Source organism: Heterodontus francisci, chromosome 30 (genome assembly GCF_036365525.1).
Source record: "Heterodontus francisci isolate sHetFra1 chromosome 30, sHetFra1.hap1, whole genome shotgun sequence".
Classification (NCBI taxonomy): domain Eukaryota; kingdom Metazoa; phylum Chordata; class Chondrichthyes; order Heterodontiformes; family Heterodontidae; genus Heterodontus; species Heterodontus francisci.
In genome coordinates this window covers 63255538-63275516 of record NC_090400.1, presented here as the reverse complement: position 1 = coordinate 63275516, position 19979 = coordinate 63255538, and the positions used below count along the sequence as shown (strand labels likewise).

Here is a 19979-nt window from a genome sequence, read left to right as displayed (position 1 = left end):
CTAAACGTCCTGCCCCTTACCTTAAATCTATGCCCCCTGGTTATTGACCCCTCCGCTAAGGGAAAAAGTTTCTTCCTATATACCCTATCTGTGCCCCTCATAATTTTGTATACCTCGATCAGGTCCCCCCTCAGCCTGCTCTGCTTTAACGAAAACAACCCTAGCCTATCCAGTCTCTTCTTAGCTGAAATGCTCCAGCCCAGGCAACATCCTGGTGAATCTCACTCTCTCCAGTGCAATCACATCCTTCCTATAGTGTGGCGACCAGAACTTGTACAGAGTACTCCAGCTGTGGCCTAACTAGCATTGTATACAACTCCATCATAACCTCCCTGCTCTTATATTCTATGCCGCAGCTAATAAAGGCAAGTATCCCATATGCCTTCCTAACCACCTTATCTACCTGTGCTGCTGTCTTCAGTGATCTTTGGACAAGTACATCAAGGTCCCTCTGATCCTCTGTACTTCCCAGGGTCCTACCATCCATTGTATATTCCCTTGCCTTGTTAGTCCTCCCAAAATGCATCACCTCACACTTCTCAGGATTAAATTCCATTTGCCACTGCTCCGCCCATCTTACCAGCCCATCTATATCGTCCAGTAATCTAAGGCTTTCCTCCTCACTATTTACGACACCACCAATTTTCATGTCATCTGCAAACTTACTGATCATACCTCCTATATTCACGTCTAAATCATTAATGTACACTACAAACAGCAAGGACCCCAGCACCGATCCCTGCAGTACACCATTGGTCACAGGTTTCCAATCGCAAAAACAACCCTTGACCATCACCCTCTGTCTCCTGGCACTAAGCCAATTTTGAATCTATTTTGCCAATTTGTCCTGGATCCTTCTTGACCAATTTCCCATGTGGGACCTTATCAAAAGCCTTACTGAAGTCCATGTAAACTACATCAACTGCTTTACCCTCATCTACATACCTAGTCAGCTCCTCGAAAAATACAATCAAATTTGTTAGACCTGATCTCCCCCTGACAAAGCCGTGCTGACTATCCTTGATTAATCCCTGCCTCTCCAAGTGGAAATTAATCCTGTCCCTCAGCATTTTTTCCAATAGTTTCCCAACTGCTGCTGTTAGACTCACTGGCCTGTAATTACCTGGTTTATCCCTCCTACCCTTCTTGAATAATGGTACCACATTTGTTGTCCTCCAGTCCTCTGGCCAAAGAGGATTTGAAAATTTCATTTGCCCTGTCTCCGCCCATTCCACCAGCCTGTCTATGTCCTCTTGAAGTCTTTCAATATTCCCCTCACAGTTCACAATACTTACAAGTTTTGTGTCATCTGCAAATTTTGAAATTGAGCAATGCACACCCAAGTCCAGGTCATTAATATAGATCAAGAAAAGAAGTGGTTCTAATACTGATCCCTGGGGAACCCCACTATATATCTACTGATCTGAAAAGCAACTGTACAGCACTGCTCTGTTTCCTGTCACTCAGCCAACCTTGTATCCATGCTGCCACTGTCCCTTTTATTCAATGGGTTTCAACTTTGCTGACAAACCTGTTATATGGTCCATTATCAAATGCCTTTTCACTTCACCACTTCATCCGCATTACCCTCATCAACCCTCGCTGTTACTTCATCAAATTTCTCATTCAAATTAGTTAAACACAACTTGCCTTTAACAAATCTGTGCTGGATTTCCTTAATTAATCCACATTTGTCCAAGTGGCTGTTAATTTTGTGCCGGATAATCAGACTGACATTGATGTTGCCGCTGCCCCATTTAAGTGGCCGGGTCAGACTGCTCCCCCACCACCCACCCCGGCCCCCAGTGACGTGGAGGGAGCAGGCGGTCCGTTCCCGGCAATGGCAATAGCTGCCTTTGTACAGGTGCTGATGCCATTTTTAAAGGGCTTCAAGCCCTAACTTGCAATTTAAATATTAAAGGAATACTGATTGTAAAAAATGAAATAAAGTGATCCTGACCCTCTCCCAACCCCCCCCCCCCCCACAATAAGCATAGAATTAATTACCTGTCCTCTTCTCACCCCCACAAAAAACTTACCTTGTGCTCCCGACCTCTCCCCCCACCCAAGTTCATCAACTTTAAACTTCACCCCTTCCCGCCACCCGCTAGACCAATTAAATTACTCTGACGCGGCTCCTCCCCTCCGCTCTGAAAAACTTACCTGCTCCCCCCTCCCCATCAGTATTCCTCCTCGGATTCCCAGATGGGGATCCGAAGGCTCGGAGTGCCGGCCACCAGCACCAATGTTGCTCCGGGATGGATGGCGGGAGCGGGTAAGTAATTCATTTATTTAAATAAATTTATGCATGTAAATTTTTCTCCAATCGCCAAGCGGCGGGGGTGGGGGGCACCACAAGGCATACTTTCCGTTTTCTGCGAGCCAGCCAATCTTCTATCCATTCTAATGTGTTACCCCCTACACCATGAGCTCCTACTTTGTGCAATAACCTTTTTGTGGCACCTTGTCAAATGCCTTCTGGAAATCCAGGTACAGTACGTCAACGGCTCCCCTTTAACCACAGTGCATGTTACTCCTTCGAAGAACTCCAATAAATTGGTTTAACATGATTTCCCTTTCACAAAATCATGCTGACTATTCCCGATTAAAGGGCCCAGCTTAGCCTCCCTAATGATCAATTCTAACACCTTCCCCACGACAGATGTCAGGCTAACTGGCCTACAGTTACCCGTTTTCTGCCTCCCCCAATTCTTGAATACAGGGGTTACATTTGCTACTTTCCAGTCTGATGGAACGTTCCCAAAATCTGCCAAATTTTGAGAAATTAACACCAATGCATCCACTCCCTCATTAGCCACCTCTTTTAAGACCCTAGGATGAAACCCATCAGGACCTGGGGACTTGTCAGCCCACAGCTCCGTCAGTTTGTTCAGTAGCGCTTGCCCGGTGATTGTAATTTCACCAAGTTCCTCTCTTCCTTCCACCTCCTGATTTACAGCTATTACTGGAATGTTTTTTATATCCTCTATAGTCAAGACAGAAGCAAAATATTTGTTTATTTCATCTGCCATTTCCTTATTATCTACTATTTACTTCCCATTCTCACCTTCTAGAGGACCAACACTCTCTTTACTTACTCTTTTCCTTTTAAACGTCTGTAGAAACTCTTGCTATCTGTTTATACATTTCTAGCTAGCTTCCTCTCATACTCTAATTACTTTGTCCTGATTAACCTTTTAGTCATTCTCTGCTGTTCTTTGTATTCTGACCAACCATCTGACCTGCCATTCATCTTTGCGCAATTATACGCTTTTTCCTTAAGTTTGATGCTTTCATTAACTTCTTTAGTTAACCACAGATGGTGGGTCCTCCCCTTAGAATATAGTAGGAATATACTTATTCTGAGTATTCTGAAATATCCCCTTAAATGTCTGCCACTGCTTCTCTATTGATCTATCGCCTGGCCTAGTAACCCAGTTCACTTCAGCTAGCTCAGCTTTCATGCCCACATAGTTGCCTGATTTAAGTTTAAAATACTAGTCTTAGACCCATGCTTCTCTCTTTCAAACTGGATATAAAATTCAATCATATTGTGGTCGCTGCTACCTAGAGGTGCCTTTACTCTGAGGTCACTAATTAATCCTGTCACATTACACAATACCAAGTCTAATATAACCTGCTCTCTGGTTGGTTTCAGAACATGCTGCTCTAAGATACTATCTCAAAAGCATTCTGTGAACTCCTCATCCAGGCTTCTATTGCCAATTTGATTTTTCCAGTTAATATGTCGATTAAAATCACCCATGCTTATTGCCGTCCCTTTATCACAAGCACCCAATATTTTTTCTTGTCCACTTCATCCTACATTGTGGTTACTGTTAGGGGGCCTGTAGACCACTCCCACTTGTGATTTCTTTCCCCGACTATTCCTCATCTCCACCCAAACTGATTCTACATCCTGGTCTCCTGAACCAAGGTCATCTCTAGCTATTGCACCAATGCCATCCTTGATTAACAATGCTACCCCTCTGCCTTTACCTAGCTTCCTATTCTTCTTGAATATCATGTACCCCTCAATATTCAGGACCCAATCCTTATCATCCTGCAGCCACATCTCCATAATGGCTATCAGATCATATTTATTTCCTTCAATGTGTGCTATCAGTTCGTCTACTTTGTTATGAATTCTAAGTGCATTCAGATACAGAGCCTTTAGTTTTGTATTTTTGTTATCTTTGTAACAGCTAGTCTTGACTGTTGGTGTGCTCATTGTTTTTTTCTCTCTGTCCCTTCCTGCCATTCTCTGACCTCCATTTCCCATATTCCTATTCTGCTCTCCTGCCTTGACTCTACCCCTTGATTTGCTACATCTAACCAAGCTTGATCCCTCTCCCCCCTTGTTTAGTTTAAAGCACCCTCTACTTCCCTAGTTATATGGTTTGCTGGAACACTGGTCCCAGCACAGTTCAGGTGCAGACCGTCCCAACAGTACATCCCTCACTTTTTCCAGTACAGATGCCAGTGCCCGACAATTTGTAACCCACTTCTCCCACACCTCTCTTTGAGCCACGTATTAATTTCACTAATCTTATGTGCCCTCTGCCAATTGGCACGTAGCTCAAGTAATAATCCAAAGATTATTGCCCTTGAGGTTCTGCTCTTCAATTTGGTGCCTAGCTCCTCATACTGTCTAAGCAGAACCTCTTTCCTGGTCCTTCCTATCTTGTTGTTACCTACATGGACCATGACAACTGGATCCTCCCTCTCCCACTCCAAGTTCCTATCCAGCCCTGAGCAGATGTCCCGAACCCTGGCATCGGGTGGGGAACACAGCCATCTGGACTTACTCTCTTGACTGCACAGAACAGTATCAATCCCCCTCACTATACTATCCCCTACTACCACTACATTCCTTTTTACTCCCTCCAGTTGAATGGCTTCCAGTACCACAGTGCTATGACCAGTCTGCTCATCCACCTTGCAGACCTCAATTTCGTCCACACAGGTTGAGAGCACCTTAAACTTGGTGACAATTGCAAAATCTGAGGCTCTTCCACTACTGTCTGCTCAGTCCCTTTACCTGCCTCACTCACGGTCACATCCTCCTGTCCTTCACTGCTGACCAAAACAGATGACCCTGTTCATAGAGGTGTGACCGTTGTCCGGAACAAAATGTCCAGGTATTCCTCCCCTCCCTTATGTTGAGCAGTGTTTGCAGTCAGCTTCCAGGTCAATAATCCTGATCCGGACTTCCTCTAGCTGTTTACACTTCCTGCAGACGTATTTGTCCTGGATCGCCATGGCATCCAGGAGCTCCCACATACCACAGCTGCAACATGACACCTGTCCTGCCATTGTTACTTATGCTATTAGTTAAACTACTTTAATTACTTTCTTAATTAACTTAGAATATTTCCTGTGTATAGTAGAATTTACTGTGCTTTTTAAATGCTAGTACCACCTTCAACCTTCAAGCATTTGGCTTTCCAAGAGGTTGCTCAATGTCTCAGTGGAGGAGCTCATGTGATCAAAGCCCTGGGACATAAGGAGCACAAGCACTGCATGGACTCCTCCTCAAGGCCTCAGTAACAAAATCCAGCCCCATTGTACAGGTATCTAGCACTGAGTGTTGGGGACACTAGGGTATAGGTGTAGTGTACTGAGTATGTTGGGCACTATGGTACAGGAATCCACTGCTGGACTCCATGGCACAGTTATCCAGTAGCGAATGTGCTGAACACTATATGGCAAGGTTTCCAGTACTGAGCATGGTGAACACTGGGCACTATGGCTTTGTACATCTGTTGCAGCTTTGATAAGCAAGGGGGTGAAAGGTTATCAGGGATAGGCAGGAATGTGGAGTGGAGGTTACAATCAGATCAGCCATGATCTTGTTGAATGGCAGAGCAGGCTGGAGGGGCCGTGTGGCCTACTCCTGCTCCTAATTCATTTGTTCGTATGTTGCCCTGTTGGTTTATCCGTAATGAAGGAACCACATAAATGAATGAGAAGATTTGTGAAAATTTAACTTAAACATAGTTGGAATTCCCTGAAAACTGATGTTTTGAATTTGTGAAGATTGTCGTTGGCTTTTAAGTTGTACTAAATCTCATTTTAATTCTAATAGGTTTGGTTCTTCCATTAATTTATCTTTCCTTCCTCAGCTTGTGAAGGAGAGTGCTGATATTGTGATCTCAGGAGTTATTGTCTTCAATGAAAAGCTATATCAGGAAACATCTGATGCTAAAGATGTACGTCACAGTGTTAAGGTAAAGCACAGAATCCACTCACTCCACAGTCTGCACTTCAAAATTAAGTTGGTGTGAAATATTCAACGTTCCTGACAAAGACAGGGAAAGTGGTGATGCCTCCCCGTCTAACCTTTTTTCGAGTGAGCAGACCATTTGTTTAGTGCATGACCCCTTTAAATTTTTTTGCGTGGCTGTGCATGCACGGTAGGTTATAAGGGCCGACTTGTGCGCGGCCTGGTAGGGACTTCCGGGTTGCTGTGCGGCCACGCAGCTTGGAGGGAACATTACCTCCCTCGCACGACCCAGTACACCCCATTCCCTCTCTCCAACCCATTGCAACCTCTGCCCAAACCATCACTCTCCTCCCCTCTTCCCAGTCCCCCTCTCCACTCTCCAACCTCCCCCACCCTCTCTCTCCTCCCCTCTCACTCCCCCTCCCTGCTCCCCCAACCCCTGCTCAACCCAGTACTCCTCACTCCCCATCCCTCCTCCCCAATCCCCCTCCCCAGTCCTCCACTGATTCCCCTACACAGCACTCCTCACACCCCCACTCCTCCCCCTCCCCTCCCCGCTACCCCTCCGCTACCATGCTCCCCTCACCCCTTCCCCAACCTAGTACTCCCCACTCCCCCTCCCAGCTCCCCCCATCCCACTCCCCCTCACCCTCCCTGTTTCACTCCCCCTCCTCCTCATCTCTATCCCCACTTCAGTCCGGAGAAGTGTGATGTAATGCATTTGGGGAGGGAAAATAAAGCAAGGGAATACACAATAAACAGGAGGATGTTGAGAGGAGTAGAAGAAGTGGGAGACCTAGGTGTGCTTGTCCACAGGTACCTGAAGGACAGGTAGTTAGAGTGATGAAGAAGGTATATGAAATTATTTCCTTTATTGGCCAATACAAAACAGGGATGTAATGCTGGTTAGGCCACAGCTGGAGTTGAGGACTGCGTGCAGTTCTGGTCAGACCCATTTCCAGCACCGTGTCCAGATCTAGAGTGACCATACCTCGAGCAGTGTGTCCAGATCTGATCTGACCCACCTCAAGCACTGTGTCCAGTCCTGGTCAGACCCACTTCGAGCACTGTGTCCAGTTCTAGTTAGACTCATCTTGAACACTGTGTTTAGATCTAGTCAGACTGAACCTTGAGCATTGTGTCCAGTTCTGGTGACTGAGTCACAAAGAAGATTTTCAGTTGCTGGAGGCAGTGTAGTGAGGAGCCATGAAGCTGACCCCCAGGGTCACGGTCTGAATTATGGAGAGAGACCAGAGAGATTGGAGGTCTGAGAGGTGATGTTATAGAGCAGGGTTGTCCAACATACGGCCCACAGGCCAGGATCCGGCCTGCCAAAGGTTTCCATCCGGCCCGCAGATGTAAACAGTTCCCGGACCATTCCTCATTCTCACCATGACTGGAGATGAGAAATTTCCCTTTGTCAGACCGGCTTTTAAATACCAAAGTGATTCCTGACAATGCAGTAGCCCGCTAATATCATCAGAGTGTGCCAAGCTGCGCACATGCACAGCTACATCTTGCCAGGACTTAGTGGCGCATGCGCGGGATGACATCATCCCGCAGCGTTAACATCATTGCATATCCGTGCCAGGTCCATGTTCGCACATGCGCAATAAAGCGTCATCGGGTATCCAGCCCCTCACTCGGCTGGAGGAAGCGGCTGACTGGGAGACTTTGATGCCTGAGCTCGATCCCCTCGCTCCAGGCCTCCCCTCAGCTGCTCGCTGCAGACCTCGCTGCTCCCCTGACCGATTGTTCCTTGCTTCACGCCACCCCGCATTTGCAGCCACTTGCTCTCTGCCCACTCCTCCAGCCACTAGCTCTAGGCCACGCCATTACCCTCCTCTCGGCCACTCGCTCCTACATCAACCCGTCACCCCTTGCTTCTTCGGGCAGCACCTGGAAGCTGATGAAACATGGGAGCGAGTGGCTGAGAAGAGGGAAGCTGCGCGGCCCAGAGCTCTTGGCTCGTGGGAGGGGGTGCGTGGGAGCAAGCGGCCAGAGGGTAGGGTGGTGTGAGCAGGGATCAATCAGCCAGGGAAGTGGGGGGGAGCAGCGAGGTCTGGAGCGAGTGGCTGGCGGGGTGGGTGGGGAGGGGGGGGGCGGAAGCGGCCAGTGGGGAGGAGGGGGAGAAAGCGAGTTGCCGAGTGGGGAGAGCAGCCAGTGGGGCGGGAGCTAGTAGCTGCATTTGGGTGAAATCAGTCCTGGTCAGTCATATAAACGAATCAGAATAACAAATTGGCAGCACATTTTATACTCTGCCCGATTTTCTTTTCCATCGATTGGGATGCCAATTCACTATCCTCCAATGGAAATTCAATCATAAAATTCCTTTTGTATTTAATAGGATTACTGGAATATTAAATGCATCTGAGGATTACAGTTAGTATCCTATAACTACATAGTAGCATATTACTGGGCTTCCACCCAACTTAATGTAAGATTAGTTTGCTGGAACAATCTAGCCATGAGCATTTCCTGTGATAAATTGAGCAGTGCCATCTTTAATCCTGGCAGCTGCCTGAATGTTGCAGACACTGACGTTCAGTTGAAGAGCCTGCATTTGCACATGTGCAAGCAATGCGCCAAATAGTGATTGCATTGTCAGCAAATGCAGCCTTTAAATATTGTACTGTCAGTTTCACAACTGACAGCTGCTGACATCGGGAACAGCCGTTTCCCAACAGACTCAGGGTTTTCTGTCGGGTTCTGGCATTATTTTTTAAAAGGCTTGCTGGAAAACCCCGAGTCTGTTGGGAAACGACTGTTCCCGATGTCAGCAGATGTCAATTGTGAAACTAACAGCGATTTTAAAAAGAACTGACTAACCATCTTCTGAGCGTTCCACTCTCAGCAACTGTGTGAGGGAGTGAGAGAGAGAGAGAGAGGGGGAGAGACAGAAAGAAAGGGGGCCATGGAGAGAGGGTGAACAGAGACAGGGGGGAGAGACAGGGAAAGGGGGATAGGGAGAGGGGGGAACAGAGAGACAGCGAGGGGGGGGGACAGGGAGAGAGAAAGGGGGAGAGAGGGGGAACACTGAGCGGGGAGGCAAAGAACACTGGAGACATGGGGGATGGAGAGGGGGGTTGGAGAAGGACAGAGAGGGGGAGAGGATGACAGAGAGGGGGAGAGAAAGAGGGGTGACAGAGAGTCACTTACAGCACAGCAGGTGGCCATTCTGTCCATCAAGCCCATGCCAGCTCTCCACGGAGCTATGCAGTCAGTGCCACTCCCTGGCTCGATCCCTGTAGCCCTGCAAGTCTATTTCTTTCAGGTGACCGTCCAACGCCCTCTTGAAGTTATTGATTGTCTCCACTTCCACCACCCTTGTGGACAGCGAGTTCCCCTCCACCCGCTGCGTAAAAAAGTACTTCCTCATATTCCCCCTGCATCTTTTGCACAAAACTTTCAATCTGTGTCCCCTAGTCTTAGAGTGGAGGGGGGAGGGAAGAGAGAAAACGAGACACACACACAGAGTGCAGGGAAAGGGGAGAAAGAGATCAAGGTCTCTCCTGAAAGATGAACCTCTATCCAGAATACTCTGCATCGCTACATCAAGTGTGCGAGCAGAGATTGACAACTTATGCAGGCAAAAACAATGCCAGGTATGTCACTAAATCAGTTTTCAATATAATGACAAGACAGTAAGTCAATAAATTAGTCTTCTCATTTAAAGCTTCTTCACTAAAATGCACATTTGTTGTTGTTTTTATCAGTAAAATAAATTTTTAATGCCTTTATCTTTCAAAATTTGCTCACCGGCCCCCTTGGCCGAGCAAAAATCATAATGTGACCCTCTGCTCGAAAAGGTTGGGCAACCCTGCTTCAAAGTAAAGTCTGGGAATAGTTCAAACTCGGTTCAAACTAGTAAAAGGTAATTTTAAAACAAATATTGGAAAATTCATCACATGCAGAGTGATCAACACCTTGAATAAACGTTATGGTAAAGCAATGGAGACAAAAAGAAATACTTGAATCGTGTAAGAAACAGCTGCTACAATGAGAGGTGTTAAGGATCTGTCTGAATGCAGGAATTAAGATGGACTGAATGGCCTTTCGTATGTTTACTTGTGCATAAGCTCCTAGCCAAGCCGTGATATCATTGGGGGCATTGCAAGCCACAAACAATATTATTTAAATTGCACATCAGCTCCCTTGCTGCTTTGTGGATAAATGGAGTATGTGGATAGATCAGGTAATTTGCACTGACTGCCTTTACAATGCAGGCAGAAAGACTCACATTAACTGTCACCACTGGCTTGCTGAACCAAATTAATACATAGTTCATCCATTGTCATCAGTCGGAGTGCAGTTCCTGCAAGTGGCCTGTCAGAGATCTGTCTGCTGTGCACGTACGGTCCACAGGGACACTGGTGCCAACCCCTAAGCCTGGAAGAAAACTGGGACTTTCCTTGCATCCTGTTATCTTTGCTGCCTTCAGTTGGAGTGGGGTTCGTTAAAGGCCACCACTTCTGAGCAGCCCTCCATTGTTGGAATGAAGAATGAGATAGAAGGGATTGGAATATTTCCTGCATCCTCATTACCATGGCAGCCCTTAACCAGTACCTATTGTGAGCCAGCCATTTGGCTCACCTAGGCAGGAACCCCATAAATCCTGGTCATTGTTGATCTTTGTCCCATTTGCTTGCAAAATCAGTCCCTTTAAAACTTATTTTTGTGATAAAAATTTACTAGCTGCTGCTAATTTGTGTTGGTTACTTCCTATTTAGATGCATATGAACATTGTAAATACTCCAGTCTTTAATGCTATTGCAGTCGTGACTGGGAGCTCAGTTGGCGGAATCCTGCTTCTACTTCTGATGATTTTAATTCTGTACAAAGTAAGTACAACTGTACAGGGTCAAACAATTCTGTAATCTCTGAGTCTCACGGCACAATTTTAAGATGGATATTTTGTCCTGTGTGTAAAGTTTAAAGAAAAATTGTAGTCAAAGAACTTTTTTAAACAAATAATCCACAAAATGCAGTTTGCTCATACTAGGGAAGACAGAGGGGAAGTTCATAAGGGAGCAACATGAGAACGAAACAAAGGAGTCATGGAATGGACAGATCAGATAAAACTACTGTACACAGAGGGAGGGAATGGTGTTGGACATGTTGGAAAGTTGCAAGTTAATAATCAAACTGAATTGTAGTAACCATAACTAGTTGATGGACCAGCAGGTTGCCGGGAAACACAAAGAGATGGGATGAATTCTGTTCTGCTCCAGATGTCTTCTTATCAACTGCAAAGCACGAGCGTGAGTGGCTAGAACGGACTTTGACCACAGATGAACAATGTATAAATCCAGTAAGAGATAGTGTTGGAAATTGTGTTTGGAAACTTAGGAGATACAGGGTGCTCCAATCAAGAATAGAAAATGCCATTAATCATTCATGGTGGGAGTTGTCATTAGGGTGGTCGCCACCAGCAACTTTAGTTTTGAATATTGTATCGCACCCAGGTGTTTGCATCGTGGCTTACAGATCCTGTTAATGAGCATCATGTTAACCCTTTGCTGCTGGGTGACAAAGAAAATAATGGCATTGAACCAACTGCTAGTTGAAGAGTGGCTGTAACTCATACTGTATACACAGTCCATCTCACTATACGAGAATCCTACACAATCTGTCTTCATGTACAAGAATCCTGTGCAGTCTGCCTCATTATACATGAAGTCTATGCAGTCCACATCACCATACGATATTCCTATGCAGTCCACCTCATTATACAAGAATCGTATGCAGCCTGCGTCACTATTTGAGAATCCTACACAATCCACCTCGTTATTTGTGAATCGCACCTAGTCTATCCCACTACACGTGAATCCTACGCAGTCTCTCTCAATATATGAGAACTCTACATACTCGGTCTCACTATACGAAAATCCTACACAGGTAACCTCACTATATGAGAATCCTACAAAATCCGCCTCACTATACAAGAATCTTACGCAGTCTATCCCACGATATGTGAATCCTACGCAGTCTGTTCACTATAGGAGAATCCGACACAATTCACCTCACTATATGTGAATCCTACATAGTCTGTCACACTACAGGTGAATCCTACACAGTTTGGGCTGGAGTTTACCACCCCAAGCGGCAGGCGGCGGGGGGCCCATAAAATGGTGAGAGAATGTGGAGGGTGGCGTGCCTGTCGCCTTCCTGCTGCCATGGCATTTAACAACAGTGGAGAAGGATGATGCCTCTCTTGCCCAGAGGCCAGTTGTGCCACTTAAGTAGCCAATTAAGGGCCTCTTCCTGTCACCACTGGCATTTTACAAGCCGCGGGTGTGCCCACTGCCGCATGGGAAGACCGCCTGGTAAACCCTGTTGGGGCCCCCCAGAGATAATGGCCAGCCCTGCGGCAACACCCTCCCCCCCCGCCCACCCTCAATAGCACCCCCTCGCTGGGGCCTGCTTGACTGCCCCAGCGACCCCTGACCGCACTCACCAGGCTAGATCTTGTGCGGGAGGTGGGGCTCCCGGTGCCAGGTCAAAAAGTCAGGGGAACCCCGCCTCTACACTCTTTCAGTGACCCTCCACCCCAACCTTGGAGCGATCCTCAGGTCTTTGGCTGTCAGAGTTAAAGGAGGCAGGATCCCCAATCCTTTAAACACTTTATAGGGTCAGGGATACCGCCCCCAAGAGCTGCTGTCGAATCACAGGGCTGGCAACTCAGCAGTATCAGCAGCACCACCAGAATGGTGGCCACAGCTGGTACTGCAGAAGCCTCGGACCCAAGCCCAACAGTGGAATCCCAGAGAATAGGTAGGTGAAGTGGGGTCGCTGGGGCTGGTCTGCAAGGCTTCGGTAAGGGTGGGTGGGGGGATAGGTGTTCGGTCTGGGGGAGGGGAATCCCGGGGGGGAGGTCTTCCTTGGGCCACAAATTGCCTACAAGGAGGGACATCCTCCCTCCCAAGCCCGCAGGGAGGGCACCTTGTTTTCCAAGTCGTCCTCCCTGCATGGCAGAGACCCCCCACCTCCCCCCTCCTCCACCACCACAGCTGGTAAGATTCCAGTGGCAGATCAAAGAGGCCCTTAAGTGGCCATTAATAGGCCACGTAAGGGCCTCAATTGTTTCCTGGGTGGAAAGGCCAACATCAGCCTGTCCCGCCCCCGGGAAGATTGGGTCCGGCAATCCCAGCTTCAGGTTCCATGGCAGCCGCTGCTGCTCCAATTCTCCAGCCCTACCGCCACCACAAAACCTTACATCAGGAGCAGAACAAAATCCGGCCCACCTTGTTGTGAGGACAGCATCCACTGCTGCGTACTCTCAGTTGGGTGCAGTCCCAACAGTGGCTGCTGCTCCTGGTGGTTCTGTTCAGATTGAAGAGCCTCTGGGCCTTTGATTGGCCGGCAGCTCTTGGAGGGGGTCTCTCCTCCTTCAAAGGGATAGGAGCCCGATGGCAACAATTAATTGCTGGATGGGCCCATAATGTGGCCGGGGGTCCCGCAAACGGCCAAGATGGGGTTGCCTTTGGCTTTTGGGACTGTCATCGGAGCCCCCACCACTCTGACTAAATTCAGCCCTCTGTCTCACTATACAAAAATTCGACATAGGCTGTGTCATTATGTGAGAATGCATAAGAAGAAATAAAATCTGGTGGATATGATGGACAGTTGAGAGTTAATAATGTGCCTTTTCCAGCCTTAAAGGCACACTGCATTCTTCCCCTGGCGGAATGAAACACCATTCCTGAAATGCATTTCATTACAATGTGTAAAATATACAATTTGAAAAAAAACATTTTCGGCTTTAAATTTTCAAAAGGTTGTCCCAATTAACCTATTTTAAATTTCCAAGGATTGTCTTCTAGTTGTTTCATATTTTCCTTTCAATTGTCCCCATTGTCCATCACCTCGGCCAGGTGAACTGCACAGCTAGGAGCACTGACCACTACTGGTTTCGCTATTCTCTGAGAAATTTCTCGAGTACCCCTTAACCTATGTGGCATCACTTGACACTGGAAAACCCTGTCCGGTGTAACAGAAGCTGATTTTTTTCTTACCCTGGGGTGTCAAAGGAATTTGACAGTATCCGTCCAACACATCTGTTTCTTTAAGACACATTGTGCTGCCCACTCTGTTCATACAGTCTTTTAAATGAGAATTTGGGTAGGAGTCTGCCTTCTTTACCACACTTTTCTAGAGTCTATGCAAGTTTGAGCTGACCCACCGGGTTTAGTCATCAAGCCCATCTGCGAATTCCAGCTGTCCTGACTAGGTTCAACTGACTTGCCCTTCAGCATGCATTGTACCTCTGCTTCCACTTGGGCCTCTCTGTCTGGACCTAAGTGACAAGGATTTTGTTTCAAAGGAATGGTTCCCCCTATACCCACATCATGTGTGGCTAAGGTGTATGTCCTGGCTTATCCCTACACAGTGGCGCAGTGGTTAGCACTGCAGCCTCACAGCTCCAGCGACCTGGGTTTAATTCTGGGTACTGCCTGTGTGGAGTTTGCAAGTTCTCCCTGTGTCTGCGTGGGTTTCCTCCGGGTACTCCGGTTTCCTCCCACAGCCAAAAGACTTGCAGGTTGAGAGGTAAATTGGCCATTATAAATTGCCACTAGTATAGGTAGGTGGTAGGGGAATATAGGGACAGGTGAGGATGTGGTAGGAATATGGGATTAGTGTAGCATTAGTATAAATGGGTGGTTAATGGTCGGCACAGACTCGGTGTGCCGAAGGGCCTGTTTCAGTGCTGTATCTCTAAATCAAAAAAATCAAAATCAAACTTTTTGAAACGTTGGGAAAACCCTGGTTAGGACTTCATGCTTTTTTGCCTGTAATTGTAAAAGCATATTGTTTAATTTTTCTAGCCATTCTGTATTCGCTAATCGGATTGTTGGAAGTTCAATCTGATAATTTCCTAGGCCTGCTTCTGCCTCCTCCTCACTATCCTTTTCCTTCTCAACAGTCCTGATTACCTCACATACCTGTATTGTTTGAGCATATTAATGTGACACAACCAGTTCTTCCGCTGATCAGGGGTATCAATCAAGTAATCTACCTTATCCACTCTTTTTATCACACTATATGGACCACTGAACTGTGCTTTTAATGGTTCTCCCTGTGATGGTAACAACACTAATATTTCATCCCCTGGTTTTAAGGTAGGTTGTGGTTTTCCCACCGTTTGACAGATATGGCATGTCCTACAAAATTGTCTCACATCCTTTGTAAGATCTGGCCAGTAAAATGTTTGCTTATGTGTGATTTAGTCATCCGAATTCCCCTATGTCCTGCAAAAGGAATGTTGTGTGCTAACCTTAATAATCCTTGTGGATATTTAGGTGGTACCACTATCTGTTCAACAACTGTCCAGTCTTCATAATAAAAACAAAATACTGCGGATGCTGGAAATCTGAAATAAAAACAAGAAATGCTGGAACCACTCAGCAGGTCTGGCAGCATCTGTGGAAAGAGAAGCAGAGTTAACGTTTCAGGTCAGTGACCCTTCATCAGAACTCAGTTCTGAAGAAGGGTCACTGACCTGAAACGTTAACTCTGCTTCTCTTTCCACAGATGCTGCCAGACCTGCTGAGTGGTTCCAGAATTTCTTGTTTTTAGTCCTGTCTTCATAGGCAGGTCTATGAGGCATTCTCCATTTCCTTCTCAAAACCCCATTTGCCATGTAATAGCCTTCCGGAGCTCCTTTCGCCTCAGCTTCTGACAGAGCTGTCTATGCTATTCGGTATATCTCTGGATCAGCTTGCTGTGCTGCAATGATAGACGATCTGTTAAACAACTCATTTGGATTATCTAAATCCCCAAATAAGATACTTGGCTATCTATTTGTGGTGCCCCTTTTACCTCCGACAGAGGATCCTGTTTAGCCATTGCTCAGGTGACTACACACACAGGAAATATTCCCGGAACCTGTTCATGTAATTGCTCCGTTTCCTTTACCTCACTTGGTTCCTCTGTAATTATAGCAGAAACTGATATTTTGATCCAATTAAATCATTTCCTAGAAGTAGATCAATTCCCTTTACTGGTAAACTATGGACAACACCTACAGTAACTATCCCAGATATTAAGTCACTCTCTCGGCGTACTTTATACAAAGGTACAGGTATATACTCCCTGCCATTTCCATTAACTAAAAGTTTAGTGTTCAAGGCACTGTCTGGTGGAAACCTTATTATCTGTCCCCAGCAAGAGTGTTTGGGTTGCTCCTGTGTCCCTGAGTATAATGATAGGTTTTCCTGCCTCACTTACAGGATACGGAGTTACTGATCCCTTTGAAAAAATTCATAATAACTCTCAGGTGTTTTATTCTTAACCTCTACACTCCTTTCAGTTTTAGTATCTGGTTTCACAGTCACAGCTGTCTTTAAAGCTATAGCCTGGTCTGCTATACTCTCAGTCAGAGTCTTTGGGTTTACCTCGCAATTTCCAGCACTCTGAACGAAGAGGACCCGTTTTGTTGCAATGATAACACGTTGGCTTGCGAACCTCGCTTCTACCCTTAGCACCTTCCTTTCTGACCTGAGCAGGTGATCCTGGGACATTACCAGCTGTTCCTTCTTGTACCCAGCTACTTGCCTTCCTTTCATTCTCTCACTTTCTATCCTTCTCGGGTTTATGGAGGTGACGGACAAAATAGGTTGGCTTACTTACAAGCTCAAAATCATCTGCAATTTCTGCTGCTTGCCTAACTTTCAAAACTTTCAGGTTATCTATATGAGTTCTCACTACTGAAGGAATGGAGCTTTTAAACTCTTCTAAGAGAATCAATTCTTGAAGGTTTTCATATGTGGTTTCTATCTGTAATGCCCGTATCCAACGGTCAAAGTTAATTTGCTTCACTCTCTCAAATTCTAAATATGTCTGCCCAGCCAATCTCCGTAAGTTTCTAAACTTCTGACGGTAAGCTTCAGGGACTGACTCATACGTAGTGAGAATAGCCTTTTTTTCCATCTCATAATCTGCAGAAGGTTCTTCAAGAAGCATGGCATAAGCTTCATGAGCTCTGCCTACCAGCCTGCCGTGCATGAGCAAAGTACAGCTTTCTTTCGGCTATTTCATCTGTTTGGCTATTTTTTCAAAAGATATGAAAAATGCCTCTACATTCCTTTCCTCGAACTTAGGAAGAACCTGTATAAATTTAAACAACTTTAAGCTGGGTTCTGATCTAAATTCAGATTCTTCCTGACCCGAATTTTCCCTGGATTCAAGACTACCCTTTTGTTTTTGTTCCATCTCGTTTAACTTAAATTCCCTCTTTCTCCCTATCCTCTTTCTGGAATTCAAGCTTAAGTATTTCCAATGCTATTGCTGTTTCTTTCTCTTGTTCAAGTTTTCTTATTACTATTGCTTTTTCTTTTTCCCTTTCCTCTTTTTCCAGTTGAAGTTTTCTTAATTCTTTTTCTGCCTCAAGTTTTTTCGTTTCTAACTGAATCCTAGCCAATAGCACTGCACCACTCTCATACCAACTACCTTCTTGTCTCTCTTATTCCCTTTCTTGTTCCTTGTATTCCTCTTCAGCTTCATCATAATCATCATCTTCTTCTAATTCCAGATGTTCGGTTATTATCTCAATTATCTCTGATTTTTTTGGCACCTGATTTTAATTCCAACCCCAATTTCGCTGCCAATTCTTTTAATTTGTACTTAGTTAAAGTTATCAAATCACTCAGGGAAACATTCTGCTTTCCCAAAAACTCTGTTACAACCACTAATGCCATTACAATGGCATAGACTGTACCTTATACAATTTTTCTTTGTAATTGGCGTTAGATTTAGATCCCAACAATTGAGTTTCCAATTGATATAATCTCAGACGTGAGAGCAATTAAGTATGATACCAAACACAAGACCCCAATTTAAATATGTCATCTCAGAAATGAGTAATTAATATGATCCCAAATGTGAGCCCTCCAAATTCGTCTGATTCTGATCCTAGACGCGAGCCACCAAATTTAGTATCATTCAATCTCAAGCGAGCCCCCAATTAATATGTTACGACCGACCACTCAAGACAAATCCCCCAATCAAAATATACAATTCTGATTGTGGTGGGAGAAACGCACTGTTGATTCAGTCCCATCCCTCCACAGATCGCCTAACATATCATTTTTAACATTCCAAATTAAAGATAGACCCAGCCAAATTGTACCATCTATTAACCCCCAAATGAGGCTAACCAAACCAGGTGTCTTTAGATCAACGAATTAACTGTTTAATTAGAAAAACTAAACTCTTAAACACTACTAAGATATAAACAACATTTAAAATAGAAAGAATTAGTGTCCTTGCATATTTACGCTCCTGCCGAAGTGAAATCTTCCAATGTGAAGTAGTCCAAGGTTGCTTGAAGTCCTCACAGCCATCCGATGGGGACAAAAAAAGGTTCTTTAACAGTGGAACAGTCCGTAGTCTAGTTCAACAGTTGAACTAATACTCTTCTTTTCCAGCAATGAATTTCAACAATTACAGTGTAGTAATTAAAGGAATTGGTTATTTTCTTTTAAGAAATTAATCTGGCTTGACATCAGAATTCTGAGAGTATAATAAATAGAGTTTAAATAAACTGAGAGAGAGCTCTCATTTCCTTCAGTGTATGCTGGTCCAGCTGTCTGTCTGTGTCTCTGTCAAAAGCCAGTTTTTCAGCTAGTTTCAAACGTCATTCGGCAACAATGTGTCTCGTGTCTTTGGTCCTGAGTGGCTGTATCCTAAGGCAACGTGAATGCATTCTTGGACTCAGTCTCTGGAGCTTGTTGCCTTAAAGCAGTACTGCTCCTTTTCCAGCCTTAAAGGCACACTGCATTCTTCCCGGAAAAAAAACTACAGGATCATAACAATAATTAAACTGAACTACAGTGACCATAACTGGTCGATGGACCAGTTGGCTGCTGGGAAACACAAGGAGTGTTAGAGTCATAGAGTCGTATAGCATAGAAACAGGCCCTTCAGCCCACCGTGTCCATGCATCCCATAATGCCTATCTATACTAATCCCACCTGCCTGCATTAATTCCATATCCCTCTATGCTTTGCTCATTCAAGTACCTGTCCAGATGCCTCTTAAATGTTGCTACTGTTCCTGCCTCCACCACCACCTCAGGCAGCTCATTCCAGATACCCACTATTCTTTGTGTGAAACATTTACCCCTTTGATCCCCTTTAAACCTCCTCCCTCTCACCTTAAATCTATGCCCTCTAGTTTTAGTCACCCCTACCATGGCTATCTACCCTATCTATGCCTCTCATAATTTTATATACCTCTATCATGCCCCCTCTCAGCCTCCTTCGCTCCAGGGAAAACAGACCCAGCCGATCCAATCTCTCTTCATAACTCAAGCCCTCCAAACCAGGCAACATCCTTGTGAATCTTTTCTGCACCCTCTCTAGCTTAATCACATCTTTCCTGTAGTGCGGCGACCAGAACTGCACACAATACTCCAAATGCGGCCTAACCAACATTATGTACAACTGTAACATGACGTCCCAACTCTTACACTCAATGCCTCGGCCGATGAAGGCAAGCGTGCCGTATGCCTTCTTCACCACCCTGTCTACCTGTGTTGTCATTTTCAGGAAACTATGTACTTGCACCCCAAGGTCTCTCTGCTGAACAACAGGTTGGTAGGTAAATTGGCCATTATAAATTGTCACTAGTATAGGTAGGTGGTAGGGAAATATATAGGGACAGGTGGGGATGTCTGGTAGGAATATGGGATTAGTGTAGGATTAGTATAAATGGGTGGTTGATGTTCGGCACAGACTCGGTGGGCCGAAGGGCC

General features: G+C 45.6%; 1 protein-coding gene across 4 annotated transcripts in view; it reads left to right on the top strand.

Moving 5' to 3' along the window:
* Positions 1-19979, top strand: part of LOC137346877 (integrin alpha-E-like) — a 397091-nt gene that overhangs the window by 368243 nt on the left and 8869 nt on the right. For all 4 annotated transcript variants that reach the window (XM_068010834.1, XM_068010835.1, XM_068010833.1 and 1 more), the window contains 2 exons: positions 6126-6230; positions 10957-11067. In XM_068010834.1, coding sequence (XP_067866935.1) covers positions 6126-6230; positions 10957-11067 — 216 coding nt within the window. The remainder of the gene's footprint in view (positions 1-6125; positions 6231-10956; positions 11068-19979) is intronic.